General features: G+C 48.8%; 1 protein-coding gene across 1 annotated transcript in view; it reads left to right on the top strand.

The window, feature by feature from the left end:
• Positions 1 to 6,501, top strand: part of c6h8orf82 (chromosome 6 C8orf82 homolog) — a 40,584-nt gene extending 34,083 nt beyond the window's left edge. The window contains exon 3 of the mRNA XM_072508026.1: positions 4,940 to 6,501. Coding sequence (XP_072364127.1) covers positions 4,940 to 5,388 — 449 coding nt within the window. The 3' untranslated portion in view covers positions 5,389 to 6,501. The remainder of the gene's footprint in view (positions 1 to 4,939) is intronic.
• The last annotated feature ends 9,499 nt before the right edge of the window (positions 6,502 to 16,000 follow it).

Genomic DNA, 16,000 nt, shown 5'->3' with positions numbered 1-16,000 from the left:
AAGGACAAGTGCAGCAGGCACGTTATAAAAAATTCATTCATAGGATGTGGGGGTCACTGGCTGGGCCAGCATTTGTTGCCCATCCCTAATTGCCTTTGAGGGGGCTGTTAAGAGTCAATTATTGTGAAGCTGGAGTTGCATGTAGGCCAGACCAGGCAAGAATGGCAGACTTCACTTGTTAAAGGATGTGAGTGAACCAGATGAGTTTTTACCTGGGATCATCACCACCCTGACTTGGAAATATATCGCCGTTCCATCACTGTCGTTGAGTAAAATCCTGGAACTCCCTCCCGATCAGTGTTGTGGGTGTGCCTGCACCACATAGACTGCAGCAGTTCGAAGGCAACGCTACACCAACTTCTCGAGGGCAATTAGGGGTGGACAATATATGCCGATCGAGCCAGCCACACCCACATCCCACGAAGGAACTTTAAAAAAATCAAGTACAGCATTTTGTTAAATGTTACAGAATATAGAGACTTCGAATCCCTGCCCAAGTAACATTTAATTTTAAAATCAAATTTGTGAGCAAGTTGTATTTTGTCCATTCTTCACTCCCGGGAGGTTCTCAAATCCTCTTACTTTACCTGGATGGAATGACTGGTTGCTCTCAAACCACTGCTCTGAGCTGGTCACCAGTGTGCACGCGTGGAACATGCAACCTGATCTCTTCCTCGCTGTCTCCATGGTTATATGGGCTGGTTTAGCTCAGTGTGCTAGCCAGCTGGTTTGTAATGCAGAACAAGGCCAGCAGCGTGGGTTCAATTCCCGTACCGGCCTACCCGAACAGGCGCCGGAATGTGGCGACTAGGGGCTTTTCACAGTAACTTCATTGCAATGTTAATGTAACCCTACTTGTGACAATAAAAGATGATTATTATTAAATTTGTGACTTTTTGGAATTTTTTGTCGATCATGTGACAGAAAATCAGGAATCTCTGTGGGGAGTGCAGGTGTGAATATATATCCTTCAGCACTGAACGTGTTCGAACAAATATTCTGTCACAGCCCTCTGAAAATGTTGGGTGAAAATTGTCCTGAGTCTCACGTGTATAAGCAATTTTAAAAATAAAACCTCTTCCAAATAAAATCTTGCATCCCTTACAGCAAACGCTGTCAATTCTCGGAGTTAACATATATCTGCCTTGAGCAGCTTGGCTCTTCATTCCTCTCTCTAATCTTAAGTGTTGCCATTTAGATAAAGGACTAAACAGACCCTCTTATGGACTGACCTCATTAACACTACACCCTGTATGCTTCATCCGATGCCGGTGCTTATGTAGTTACATTGTATATGTTATGTTGCCCTATTATGTATTTTCTTTTCTTCCCATGTATTTAATGATCTGTTGAGCTGCTCGCAGAAAAATACTTTTCACTGTACCTCGGTACACGTGACAATAAACAAATCCAATCCAATCCAAACTTTGTTAACCCAACCTCACCAATAGCTCCAGCCTTCGAAGAGCTCTAAACTCTCCATTTTCCATGCCATAGAACATAAAACAGTGCAGCACAGTACAGGCCCTTTAGCCCATGATGTTGAGCCGATCATTTATCCTAATCTAAGATCGACCTAACCTACACCCCTTCAATTTACTGCCGTCCATATGCCTGTCTAAGAGTCGCTTAAATGTCCCTAGGGACTCTGACTCCACCACCTCTGCTGGCAGTGCATTCCACACACCAACCATTCTATGTGTAAAAAATCTACCTCTGACATCTCCCCTATACCTTCCTCCAATCACCTTAAAATTATGTCCCCTCGTGACAGTCATTTCCACCCTGGGGAAAAGTCTCTGGCTATCCACTCAATCCATGCCTCTCATCACCTTGTATACCTCTATCAAGTCACCTTTCTGCCTTCTTCGTTCCCTTCAAAACAGACAGTGTTATAATGGTTTGCAGAGTTCGGAGCAAGAGCTGGAGATTGATGTGTGAGAGTCCTCAGTAAAATAAATTCAGTCTTTGATGGGCGGTGTTCTTCACCCAGTTGGCCTGATCCAAAAGGAAGCCTAGTTCTAGAGGTGAGAGCTGAAGTTCTAACGGACTCTACCATCCAGTACCTTTGAGATTATTTTCTATCTTTTGCTGTGAGGTCAACCTTAAAGGAGCCCCTGTTACTGATCCGTGTTCCAACACCGTCACTCTGTGTCCAATCCTACAACCTTGTGTGCTTGTCAATAGTTTGCACACTGCGATGTGTAGCCTTGTTCTGATTCACTAAAGCCACAGTTCTGCTCATGGAAGAATGACTCGAATTTACTGGTTGGACCTGTGTGACACCCTACTACACAAAGAGAGGGGTCTCCTTCATAGTTCCTCAAATGGCCAATCTCCGAATCTGGCCACGCTGCTGTGGGCTGACTCTGGCATGTGCCAAGTGGTTAATTACTTGTGCATGTTGCGAGGCCATCCAGAGTAGAGAGAGTGAGAAGAAAATTGGGTCTAACTGATATGTATATTCCTGCAGTGCAGAAGGAGGCCATTTGGCCCATCGAGTCTGCGCCGACTTTCCAAAAGAGCACCCGACCTAGGCCCACTCCCCCGCCCTATCCCTGTAACCCGGCACATGGCCAGTCCACCTAATCTGCGCACTTTGGGGTTTGGTTTCATCGGCACCAGTCCCCCTTCCTGTACCCATTCTGCAAGGGAGTCTAAATACTGAGCATCAAAATTTATCATATGCTTTGTCCAGGAAACTAAACTCAATTTTAGGATTTCACTGCTCTCTGGGCTGAGATCAAGAAAGTAACACTTGTATTTGTATAGTGCCTTTCAGAACATCCTGCAGTGCAAAGTATTGTGACTGTTGTAAAGTAAGAAACACAGCAACCAATTTCTGTACAGAAAGCTCCCACACTCTAAGGACATAAAGATTGGACAATATGATTTACTAATGTTGGTTGAGGGATGAATATTGCTCAGGTCACCAGAAGGATCTCCCCCGATCACTTTGAAATAGTGCCCCCGCCCCTCCATAGCCCCTGAAGTGGGTGTAAAATCCTCAAACCCCTGAGTCACTGCTGACACCAGATCACGTTCTGTGGGGAATTAAACGTGGGTGGGTTCCACATCATACAGTGAGTTTCCTAACAAAATAAGAAATGGGTGGGGGGCATCTTTTTATATTGTGGGCTGCATGTTTACATTCCATGGAACATTGTGTGGCACATGGCATTGAAAAACACTTTCTCGTGAGTTGACGTTTATTCCAAGCTGCGTATGCTGACGTATCCTGGTGTTGCTAATTCAGGATTGATCCACACAGGAGGCAGCAGTGCCAAATAAGGCCGTCCCATACCGAGACTGTCAGAGCAACAAAATCCACACAGGATAAATCAGCAAATAAATCTTAGCAAAAATAGGATCACGTTTCCTGAACTACAAAATCTGGATTTCAAGTTGAAAGGCACTAGATGACCTCAAGCTGCTGTTTGAATAGCCCTGTGCCATCAAGGGAGCTGCACAGAACTTACAGAATAGAAACAAACCATTCAGCCCAGAAGATCTCCTTAGTTTTTACAGAATCCATGAAATCCTGAGCTCAGTTAGCTAGCCAGCTGGTTCGTGATGCAGAACAAGGCCAGCAGCGTGGGTTCAATTCTTGTACTGGCTGAGGTTATTCATGAAGGACCCGCCTTCTCAATCTTGCTCCTCATCTGAGGTGTGGTGATCTTCAGGTTAAATCACAACCAGTCAGCTCTCCCCCTCAAAAGAGGAAAGCAGCCTATGGTTATCTGGGACTATGGCGAATTTACCTTTACCGCTGCAGGCAGAAGGAGCCATTTGGCCCATCGAGTCTGCAGTGACCTTCTGAAAGAGCACCTTACCTAGGCTCACTCCCCCGCCCTATCCCCCAAACCCTGTAACTCTACCTTACCTGCACACCCGGCGTGGCACAGTGGTTAGCACTGCTGCCTCACAGCGCCAAGGACCTGGGTTCGATTCAGACTTTGGGTGACTGCACTTGGTGTTTGCACTTTCTCCCCGTGTCTGCGTGGATTTCCTCTGGGTGCTCCGGTTTCCTCCCACAGTCCAAAGATGAGCAGGTTAGGTGGATTAGACGTGATAAATTCCCCTTAGGGTGGGGTTGCAGGAATAGGGTAGGGTTTGGGATGGGATTTGGACCTGGGTAGGGTGCTTTTTCAAAGGGTTGGTGCAGACTCAATGGGACGAATGGCCTCCTTCTGCACTGTAGGGATTCTATGATCTTTTGGATCATTAGGGGCAAATTTAGCCTGGCCAATCCACCTAACCTGCAGGAGTTATAGGAATTGTAGGTCATTCAGCGCCTTGAACCTGTGGGATGAAACCGAAGCATCCGGAGGAAACCCACGGAGACACGGGAGAAAGTGCAAACTCCACACAGTCACCCAAGGCCGGAATTGAACTCGGGTCCCTGGTTATATGGGGCAGCAGTGGTAACCACTGTGCCGCCCCTCCTCTATATGAGTCCCCTCCCTCTTCATCTAACCCAATCAGCATATTCCTTTCTCCTTCATGTATTTATCTAACTTCCCCTTAACTACATTTAAAAAAAATAAATTTAGAGTACCCAATTATTTCTTTTCCAATTAAGGGGCAATTTAGCGTGGCCAATCCACCTAACCTGCACATCTTTAGGTTGTGGGGGTGAAACCCATGCAGACACGGGGAGAATGTGCAAACTCCACACTGACAGTGACCCAGGGCCGGATTTGAACCCGGGTCCTCAACGCCGCAGTCCCAGTGCTAACCACTGCGCCACATGCCGCCCCTCCTCGTAACTACATTTTTATTACTTTCTTCAACTGGTTTCACATTCTTCTGAGGTTTCCCCTGAATCCCATATTGGGTTTCTTGGTATCGAGTTGCTCTACAATGTTTTATGACTGATTGCTTGGTGGCGATCACCCTCCATTTAATTAACCTACTCTCTCTGTTGGTTATCACACAGATAAACAGTTCCTCGTTTTCTTCTTCAAGCAACTCCGGAAGAACTCCACTGGCCGTTACCAGGAATTCCCCTACGTGTCGCTGTGTGGACGCGAACGTAACTTTGTTCGCTGTGATGACCTGCCCATTGTGTTCACGCACCTGATTAAAGGAGAGGGGTCGGAGGAGGAGCTGCTGTCCTACTGCGGGGGCGGTGACAAGTTGGCTGTGAGGTTCGAGCCTGAAAGGCTGTTCATGCCGGAGAACGGGCGGGTGTATCACCCAGCCTCGGAGAGGTCGGGCAGCGTAGGGTTGGTCAAGTCTTCCCTGGCGTTTGAACTCAGCCCTCACTTTGAATACCTTGCCAGCAGCCCCGAGAGTGATCCGCCATCGCACTTCCACTGGAATGGCAAGCGTTTCCGATTGACCAATGAACTCTCCTCGTTGATCCAGACTGAAGAGCCCACTTAAAAGTGAGTCAGCCTCTGTGCTGCCAGGAGGGATATGGGAGGATATCCAGTGAGAGTCATATCGTAATGTTGGAAATACAATATATTGTCATTATTAATCTTCCCACCTCTCCCAATGAAGGTACTTCCAAGCGAAAGGAACTGTAACAATTAAATCTGCTGTCTAGTCCAGTTGGGAAATTGTGTGTTTCTGTGACCTGATGTGAATATAAACATTGTTGATGACTCACTCACCTCTCAATGGGCCGCCTTCTCCTGACTGTTACATTGACACCAGAGGACACGATTTGTTTTTCTTGTCAATAATGGGCCAGCAGCACAGCTTCCTCATTATCGGGCAAGTCATTCCTCAGGGGACACTAAAAATGTTACCCCCCCCCCCCACCCCTGTGCCTTCGGTATGGTTTATACTCCGAGATTTTGGCATTCGCCTAGAGTAAGTTCTCGGCATGGAGAGAAATTAAATATCTGATATCATTCTCTAAACTGACCCCCCCCTCTCTCTCTCTCTCTCTCTTTCCCCCCCCCCCCCCCCCCCCCCCCCCCATACCACTGTACTCACTGCAGCTGAATACCACAGCAAAGCACCTGGTGAACACTGCAGACCTGCTGATTCCTATCGCGTGACCATGAAGTTCAGTGATGTGGTGAAACCTGTCCAGGTTGACAGGTTTACACCGTTGTAGGCACATACCAGGGATTGAACCCGGGATCTTCTGCCGCCGACAACATGGTGTGACACTCTAATTCCCAATGCCAAATTATTCCTCGGGACCTCTTACAGAGTTTGACTGACGGTTTAGTGCAGCCCAGATAACACTTGGCATCGCGGACATGAATTTGTTATGAACTAGACCGAGACTGTCAACATTAATTTTGGTTGGAAGCTTCAGATTCATGAATTCTGGAGGGATAATTCCATCTCGCTGTGGATTTCCAGTCAGGTTCTTTGTTCGTCGGCTGTGCTGTCTGTTCAAGCTGAAGTCAGTCACTGAAGAAGAGCATTCATCCATGTAGCAAGAAGAGATAAAAGTATTTTCTCACAACCGTTGCCTGTTCGGACAATGCTGTGTAATGCTTCATTCCATCAGTGCAATAAAGGAAATCATTCTAACGTTGGATGCAGTGTTAATTTATTAGTGATGCACAAGAAGTATATTTTCTGTTTTAAAGAAAATAAGCAAAGTGGCCATAAGCAAATATAAGTGCTCTTATTATTGCTGGAGCTATGGGGCGGGATTCTCCACTCCCGCGCCGAAGTGCCCACGCCGTCGTGAATGCCGTTGAGGTTCACGACGGCGCGAAACGGCCCCTATCCCGACCGATTCAGGGCCCGATAATGGAAGCGGAGCTGCATCATCTACACGCGCCAGGCCTTGTCGCCGCGTAAAGGTGGCGGCGCATACATGACGCGGCCGGCGCCGCATAACTGGCGTCACCCGCGCATGCGAGGTTGCCGTCCTCTCCGAGTCCGCCCTGCAAGAGGATGGCGGACGGATCTTGCGGGGCTGCGGAAGGAAGGAGGTCCTCCTTCAGAGAGGACGGCCCGACGATCGGTGGGCACCAATCGCGGGCCACCCCACATTTGAGGTACCCCCCCGGTGCAGGATCTCTCCCCCCCCCCCCCCCCCGCGCAGGCCCCCCCCCCAGCGTTCCTGCGCTGTTCCCGACGGCAGTGACCAGGTGTGGACGGCGCCGGGGGGGAACCCGCCGTTTTGGGCTGGCCGCTCGGCCCATCCGGGCCTGAGAATAGAAGGGGTGCCGGAGAATCGCCATTTTGGGTGTCTCGGCGATTCTCCGGCCTGCGGCCCGCGGAACCTAACGGGGCCGTTCCCGCCGCTTGGGAGAATCGCGGGAGGGTGTCGGACCGGCGTCGCGGGAAATTTTGGCGGTTCAGGCGATTCTCCCAACCGGCGCGGGAGTGGAGAATCGCACCCATGGTATTTGTGTGTTTGTTCCAACTTTCTCACCTTTGCTGTTGTGGGTTTGGGAGAATCCCAATGGCAGCGGGTTCCTCATTGTTGCAGCTTAGCACATTTTCCTTTTTGAATGTTGCTCCGTTAGATCTCAGAATGCCAGTACCACAGTGATTTCCCAACTCCTGACCCACGTGCTCAATTACAGTACACGAATGTTGAGGATTTTTATTTCATGAATCACTTGGCGAGCGAGCGGTTGATGTCTCTGCTTCTCTGCAGACACTTAAAAAAAAAATAATTTCAAGCACTCAATTCAATTTTTCCAATTAAGGGGCAATTTAGTGTGGCCAATCCACCTACCTTGCACATCTTTGGATTGTGGGGGTGAAACCCACGCAAACACGGGGAGAATGTGCAAACTCCCGGGCTCGAGCCTGGGACCTCGGCGCCGTGAGGCAGCAGTGCTAACCCACTGCTCCACTGTGCTGCCCAATCATCCATGAATTTGAGCACTTTTCATTGAGGTTTGAGTCCAGCAGATTGATGTAATTCAGACACAGCAGTGGTTCCAGCAAAAACCCTGAGGCACGCCACTCAGAACATCCCCCTTCACCACAGCCCCCCAAACCTGTAAGCAGGAATATCTTTTTTCCTGTATTAAGTTAAAGATGAATGTTCCACGGGGGCAGCACGTGGCGCAGTGGTTAGCAGTGGGATTACGGTGCTGAGGACCCGGGTGCGAATCCCGGCCCTGGGTCACTGTCCGTGTGGAGTTTGCACATTCTCCCAGTGTCTGCGTGGGTTTCACCCCCACAACCCAAAAGGATGTGCAGGTTAGGTGGATTGGCCACGCTAAATTGCCCCTTAATTAGAAAAAAAAAATAATTGGGGACTCAATATATTTAAAGAATAGATGAATGTTCCACTAACATTGTAGGACACCGAACATAACGGCTTGCATTTATATAGAGCCTTTAATGCCTTTAAGGTGCCTCACAGAAGGATAAACAAATACAGAAAGAAAAGCTGCATAAAGGTACTGATGACATTGGGCTTCGTAAAGAGAGGCATTGAGTACATCAGCAGGGAAGTGGAGATTTTATTGAGGTGTACAAGGTTGGGAGGGGCCTGGATAGAGAGGATGGGAAGGACCTATTTTCCCCTAGCACACAGGTCAGTGACTAGGGGCATGGATTTAAAGTGATTGGTAGAAAAATTAGAGGGGAGAGGAATATTCTTTTGACCCAGAGGGTGGTGGGAGTCTGGAACTCACTGCCTGAAAGGGCAGTGCAGGCAGAAACGTTCAGAGCGATGTCTGGATATGCATCCAAAGTCCTGCAATCTCCAGAGCTAGAGTACAAGTGCTGGAAAATGGGATTAGGCTGGTGGGGCTTAATTTTGGCTGCTACAGACCTGATGGGCCGAATGGCCTCCTGTGCTGTAACGATTCGATGATTCTAAGTTACGCTGAACCTTTTATAAAGTTCTGATTAGGTCCCAGCTAGAGAATTGTGTCCGGTTCTGGTCACCACACTAGGAAAAATCTGAAGATCCTCAAGAGGGAGGTTTACCGGAAGAGTTCCAGGGATTGCCGAGTGGATTTTAGATACAAGGTTAGGTTGGAGAATCTGCGTTGTTCTCCTTGGAGTAAAGAGATTGAGTGGAGATTTGAGAGAGGTGGACAAGATTATCACTTGGATAAGCTAGATATGCTAAAATACTATTCCCGTTAGCTGATGGTACAAGCCTGGTGACACAGATTTAAGGTTTGTGGTGGAAGGTGCGGTGGTAATAAGAGGAAGAGCTTTTTTACGCAGCAAGTGGTAATGATCTGGAACTCACTGCCCATGAACAAGAACAGAGAATAGTATAGCACGGTACAGACTCCAAGCCTGCGCCGATCATAATGTCTGTCTGAACTAAAACCTTCTGCACTTCTGGGTTCCATATCCCTCTATTTCCATCCGATCATGTATTCGTCAAGATGCCTCTTAAATGTCACTATCGTACCTGCTTCCACCCCCTCCCCTGGCAGCGAGTTCCAGGCACTCACCACCCACCCTCTGTGTGAAAAAACTTACCTCGCACATCTCCTTGAAACTTTGCCCCTCACACCTTAAACCTATGTCCCCTAGTAATTGATTTCCATGCTGGGAATATGCGTCTGACTATCCATCCTGTCCATGCCACTCATAATTTTGTAAACCTATATCAGATCGCCCCTCAGCCATTGTCCAGTGAAAAAAATGAGTTTATCCAACCTCTCATAGCTAATATATTCCAGACCGGGCAACATCCTGATAAATCTCTTCTGTATTCTTTGAATTTTCTACCACAGAAAGCTGTCGGGACCTGTTCGTTTGGGTATATTCAAGAGGGAGCTGGACGTGGCCCTTGCGGCTCAAGGGACAAGGGGTATGGAGGGAAAGCGGGATACTAAATTTGCATGATCAGACATGATCATATTGAATGGTGGTTGCAGGCTCGAAGGGCCGAATGGCCTACACCTGCACCGATTTTTTATGTTTCTGTGTTTACCCTCTCCAAAGCATCCCCATCCTTCTGGTAGTGTGGCGACCAGAATTGTACACAATGTTCCAAGTAATAATAATCTTTATTATTGTCACAAGTAGGCTTACATTAACACTGCAATGAAGTTCCTGTGAAAAGCCCCTAGTTGCCACATTCCGCCGCCTGTTCGGATACACTGAGGGAGAATTCAAATGTCCATATTGGATTGGATTTGTTTGTTGTCACGTGTACCGAGGTACAGTGAAAAGTATCTTTCTGCGAGCAGCCGAACAGATCATTAAGTACAAGAAAAAAAAAGGTAATAAAAGAAAATACATAATAGGGCAACACAAGGTATACAATGTAACTACATAAGCACCGGCATCGGGTGAAGCATACAGGGTGTAGTGTTAATGAGGTCAGTCCATAAGAGGGTCGTTTAGAAGTCTGGTAACAACGGGGAAGAAGCTGTTTTTGAGTCTGGTCGTACGTGTTCTCAGACTTTTGTATCTCCTGCCCGATGGAAGAAGTTGGAAGAGTGAGTAAGCCGGGTGGGAGGGGTCTTTGATTATGCTGCCCGCTTTCCCCAGGCAGCGGGAGGTGTAGATGGCGTCAATGGATGGGAGGCAGGTCCGTGTAATGGACTGGGCAGTGTTCACGACTCTCTGAAGTTTCTTGTGGTCTTGGGCCGAGCAGTTATCATACCAGGCTGTGATGCAGCCAGATAGAAAGCATCCTATGTAAAAGATGATAAGAGTTAATGTGGATATGCTGAATTTCCTTAGTTTCCTGAGGAAGTATAGGCGCTGTTGTGCTATCTTGGTGGTAGTGTTGATGTGGGTGGACCAGGACAGATTTTTGGAGATGTGTACCCCTAGGAATTTGAAACTGCTAACCATCTCCACCTCGGCCCTGTTGATGCTGAACGGGGTGTGTACAGTACTTTGCTTTCTGAAGTCAATGACCAGCTCTTTAGTTTTGCTGGCATTGAGGGAGAAATTGTTGTCGCTGCACCACTCCTCTAGGTTCTCAATCTCCCTCCTGTATTCTGACTCGTCGTTATTCGAGATCCGGCCCACTATGGTTGTATCATCAGCAAACTTGTAGATGGAGTTGGAACCAAATTTTGCCACGCAGTCGTGTGTGTACAGGGAGTATAGTAGCGACTAATCACCTAACAAGCACGTCTTTCAGTACTTGTGGGAGGAAACCGGAGCACTTGGAGGAAACTGACGCAGACGCAGGGAGAATGTGCAGACTCCATACAGACAGTGACCCAAGCAGGATTTGAACCTGGGACCCTGGCGCTACGAAGTAACAGTGCTAACCACTAAGTATGGCCTAACTAAGGTTCTGTACAGCTGCAGCATGACTTGCCAGTTTTTATACTCAGTGCACTGACCGATGAAGGCAAGTGTGCCATATGCCTTCTTGACTGCCTTCTCCACATACATTGCCACTTACAATGATCTGTGGACCTGAACACCCAGATCCCTCTACCTGTCAATACTCTTTAAGGGTTCTGTCATTTTCTGTATAATCTGTGATGGGTCCTTTTCAGTAAAATAATAATAAAATGCTACAGAAACTGCTGGAAAAAGCCTCAGCAGCTCGGGCACCATCGGTGGAGAGGGAGAAACGAGTTAACTTTCCGAGTCTCTTAGATGAAGAAGAACCATACTGGATTCAGACCTGCTGAGTTTTCCCAACATTTTTTGTTTTTATTATAGATCTTTATCAGTCAGCATGTGGTTCTTGTGCGATTTTGCTATGTACAGGATATCACATAATAACAATAGCTACATTTTCAAAATGTGAAGCAGTTTGGGACATTTTTGAAAGATGATAGGATATATAAGGCAGTGTTTTTCAAACTTTTTTTCCCGGGACCCACTTTTTCCAACTGGTGGACCTTCGAGACCCTTGCTGGCCAACGTTCATGAGACATGCCGGCTGACGTCAGCGACCCACGCCGGCCGACCTTCACGACACACCATTAGTGCTTACCTTTAATGCGGCAGGTGGGCCTGCTTGGTCCTCACGATCTCTCTTGCTTCGTCATTCAATGTTACATTTCTGCTGAGGACTTCAGCTGACGATTTACGTTCTTGCTGCATGCTTTGAAACAAAATCTAACAGGTTTTTCCTCAAACTCGTCATGCCTTTGAACATTTGAGGGTTTTAAACTTCATTTGTCAGTACTTCCCTGCAAACAACACACATGGGCTTTGCATCCTGATTCGCATTGGCACAATTAGCGCCATACCTCAAGAATCATCTTTATACTGCTTTGTTCCCGATTTCAATTTCTTATTAATTGTTTGTTCTCCAGAGGCCCTGGAGCTCGGGATACAGCTCACACCAGCACCGCCGTGGACTCTCCTGAGATGCTCTTTCCAGCAGATTTAGTTGTGAGATCCTGGTTTGTTTGTAGCTCTGGCCCTCTCTACCTTATTACAAAATGGCCCATCTTCAGTTCTTCACACAGTCCTGTTGCTTGCTTGCTGGCAGCTACAAGATGGAGGAATCTCACCTCTATGATTTTGCACCCGAAGCATTGATGTGGCCTTCTCTCTGCTGCTGCCTCTGGCAGAAAGACTCATCGTTCATATTTAAAGGTCGGTTGGCATTCTTTTGTTTTACTTTGAAACTTTATTTCTAATACTTAATTTTTACAAATGTATGCCTTTTTACTGCTAAAAATTAAAACAACTTCAGTTGAACATGTGCATCCTTACATTTACACACAATTTGTTTTCATATATTCGCATTTCTTTAGAAATGTAACCAATTATAGTACAAAGGCGAATCTTGTTTTTACTTTACAAACTACGACTTTAGAGGAGATAAAGTAACTTGTCAACCACGCACAATGTCACACTATTTCTTACTGGTTCCACTGCATTGCACTATCCAAACATCCAAGTCACCTGCTCCATTCATTCTCACCAAAAGCACTTACTTCCTGCTTTCCCGAGAGTGTCGACACAAAGTGATGACTAGGTTTCTTCCAGTGTTCACATATGTCAGCCTTATTGACTGGCCTCGGTTAATCAGTATTCCGAGAAACCTGGCTTCCTCTCACTGTACCCCCCCCCCAGTCACAGACTGCTTCCCGACCAGTACTTACCATCGTGGGAGTGCAAACGCCGTTGTGCTGACCGTTGAACGGATTGACCAAGTAGCCGCAGGTTGCACACTGCCGATCGGTGGCGGGGGACGAGCCGAGCAGCGCGCAAAGGACGAGCACCAGAGCGGAGCTCCAAGCTGGGGCCACCACACTGAGCATTGCGCTGAGTGGGGTGGGGGTGGGGGAGGGGGGGGGGTGGCTGACATGGATGCCCGTCAGCACCCCCCCCCCCCCCCCCCCCCACCAACTGCTCTGCGTGCGGTGACCAGCACACTGCCCAGCCTCGCGCCGCCCGCCCCCTCAAACACCGCAACCAGTTGGAGACTGCCAGCATTCTCAAAAGCTGGTTGCGGCAGTTGGGAACGTCTTCCCACAATCGGGAATGCCACAACACGACCCTCCTGACACCCATCCGCTACCCACCTGCGGGTCGCGTCCCTGAGTTTGAAGAACCCTGGGTTAAGGAGTGGGGGAGCTGTGAGGGGGTGCGGTGGGGTGCAGGATGCGCCCCCCCCCCCCTCATTCAAACATCTGATCAAACATCCTGGAATCTGGAAGGGGGTGACACTGAGAGCCCCCCCCCCCACCCTGCGACGAGGGGTGTGCCCCACCTCCCCCGCTTTCCCTTTGTTAAATACCAGCAAATGTTTCAGACATGGTTTGACCCCTCTAATCTGAATTAAATTGCAGAGTTCTGCGCCTGATGACGGGCCATCACCCTGAACCGTGAACCCTGACCTTCTCTCCACAGATGCTGCCTGACCGCTGAGTATTTCTGACTTGTGCTGCCTTTTAATTTTCATCTTTCCTCTTTGCAATTCCTGCCCTGTTGCGCTCAGCGGACAGCATTGAGTGAGAATAAACCATCGTGGTTTGTGTGGCACGGTACCATCCAGGGCGGTTCATTCCGGCCTCCAAGCCATCAAGCAGAGTATGATTGCTATTTGTTTCATTAAGAATGCTCATGCACAGCCCGTTGCTGATGATTCTTGTCCCCAGTAAACAGTGAAACAATTAACAGAGGAGTAATTGCTGGTGTCGCCTGGGAGAACAGCGCTGTGAGCTGAAGTAATTATAACCCGGTGCACATAAAATCATTAACTTCCCTGTGATTCTTCCTTAAGCTGTTCAATTAATCTTTCACAGTAGCACAATCTACCAGTTTCTTCAGGTCCGAGGTAGGGTGTCAGACTCTACTTAACGTTTAGGTACCAGCCTTTGCTCATTGGTAGCAATCTTCATTATAATCTTTATTATTGTCACAAGTAGGTTTACATTAACAAGGCTGAATGGCCTGCTTCTGCTCTTCTGTCTTATGGTCTTATAGTACTGTATTGGAGTGGTCCAATGTCTGAAGTGGGACTTGGAGCCCAGAATTTTAAGGTTCAAGTAGCACAGTGGTTAGCACTGTTGCTTCACAGCACCAGGATCCTAGGTTCGATTCCCGGCTGGGTCACTGTCTGTGTGGAGTCTGCACGTTCTGCGTGGGTTTGCTCCGGGTGCTCCGGTTTCCTCCCACAAGTCCCGAAAGGCGTGCTTGTTAGGTGAATTGGTCATTCTGAATTCTCCCTCTGTGTACCCGAACTGGCGCCGGAATGTGGCGACGAGGGGATTTTCACAGTAACTTCATTGCAGTGCTAATGTAAGCCTACAATAATAAAGATTATTATTATTCTCGTGTCTGCGTGGGCTTCCTCCGAGTGCTCCAGTTTCCTCCCACAGTCCAAAGATGTGTAGATTGGCCATGCTAAATTGCTTCTTCGTGTCCAACAGGTTAGCTGGGATTATGGGGTTACGGGGATAGGGTGGGTCTTTCAGAATGTCGGTACAAACTCGATGGGCCAAATGGCCTCCTGCGCTGTCGGGATTCTATGAAATTCTATTCCATGAAAACTCTTTGTACTAAAAGAGCAACAGGTTTCGGGTGGACCAAAGTGGATCCTCCAGCAACAGTTGCTGGTGTGCGTCCCTGGGAACAGCCCGGAGAGCACAGAATCCTGAGTCACAGAGCTGCTCAGGATGGACCTCGACAAAAAACACTGAATCTCACTGAGGTACCCTCAATAATGACGCTTAGAGATTAAACTGTAAAGAAGGCTTTATTAGACTAATAACTATGCTACAGCTATGGACGAGAGCTGACTGCTATACAGACCATGAGGCAGGCCTTTATGTATGGCTCCCAGATGGGCGGAGCCAGAGGCGGAGTCCCCAGGGTTCCAAGCCCAGTCTTAAAGGGGACATCACCTTACATGATGATAAGGCAGTAACCGTTCATCACATTCACCCCCTGTTTAAAAAAGAGTCCGGCGGGGGTGAAGTGCCATCATAGGTCATCCGTCTCGGTGGCCGGATCGTCCTCCTCGACCTCCTCAATTCGGGCGGTGGTGCGGCGGGCACGGACGTCCCATTTGAGGGCACATCCGGGAGCATAGCGGTCGGAGCTTCGGTCCGGGTCGGGGCAGAGGAACGAGGCAGGGCCGGGGGTAGCGGAGCCGGCGCCGGCGGGGTGTGTAAAGGGGGGGCGCAAGGGGGGGCGCACGGTAGGAGCTCACCAACGGGTGGTAGGGCCGGAAGGGGGTGCGTTGTAGGGGGCGACGGGTCCTGCAGGGGAGCGGCGGGGGAAGGGGCGTCTGTGGTGGAGGATCCAGCGGGCGCCAGATCCCGGAGGGAAACCGTATCTTGCCTGCCGTCGGAGTACTCCACGTAGGCGTAACTGGGGTTGGCGTGGAGCAGTCGGACCTTTTCAACTAGGGGGTCCGTTTTATGGCTCCTCGCGTGCCTCCGGAGAAGAACAGGTCCCGGAGCCACCAGCCAAGGTGGAAGCGAGACCCCGGAGGTAGACTTCCTGGGGAAGAGAAACAATCGGTCGTGAGGGGTCTCATTCGTGGCCGTACAGAGGAGTGACCTAATGGAGTGTAGGGCATCGGGTAGGACCTCCTGCCAGCGGGTGGTTGGGAGATTTCTCGACCGCAGGGCCAGAAGGACAGCCTTCCACACGGTCGCGTTCTCCCTCTCCACCTGCCCGTTTCCCCGTGGGTTATAGCTGGTCG

This window comes from Scyliorhinus torazame, chromosome 6 (genome assembly GCF_047496885.1).
Source record: "Scyliorhinus torazame isolate Kashiwa2021f chromosome 6, sScyTor2.1, whole genome shotgun sequence".
NCBI classification, from domain to species: domain Eukaryota; kingdom Metazoa; phylum Chordata; class Chondrichthyes; order Carcharhiniformes; family Scyliorhinidae; genus Scyliorhinus; species Scyliorhinus torazame.
Note: the sequence above shows the minus strand (reverse complement) of the source record. Positions and strands in the feature narration are given on the sequence as shown.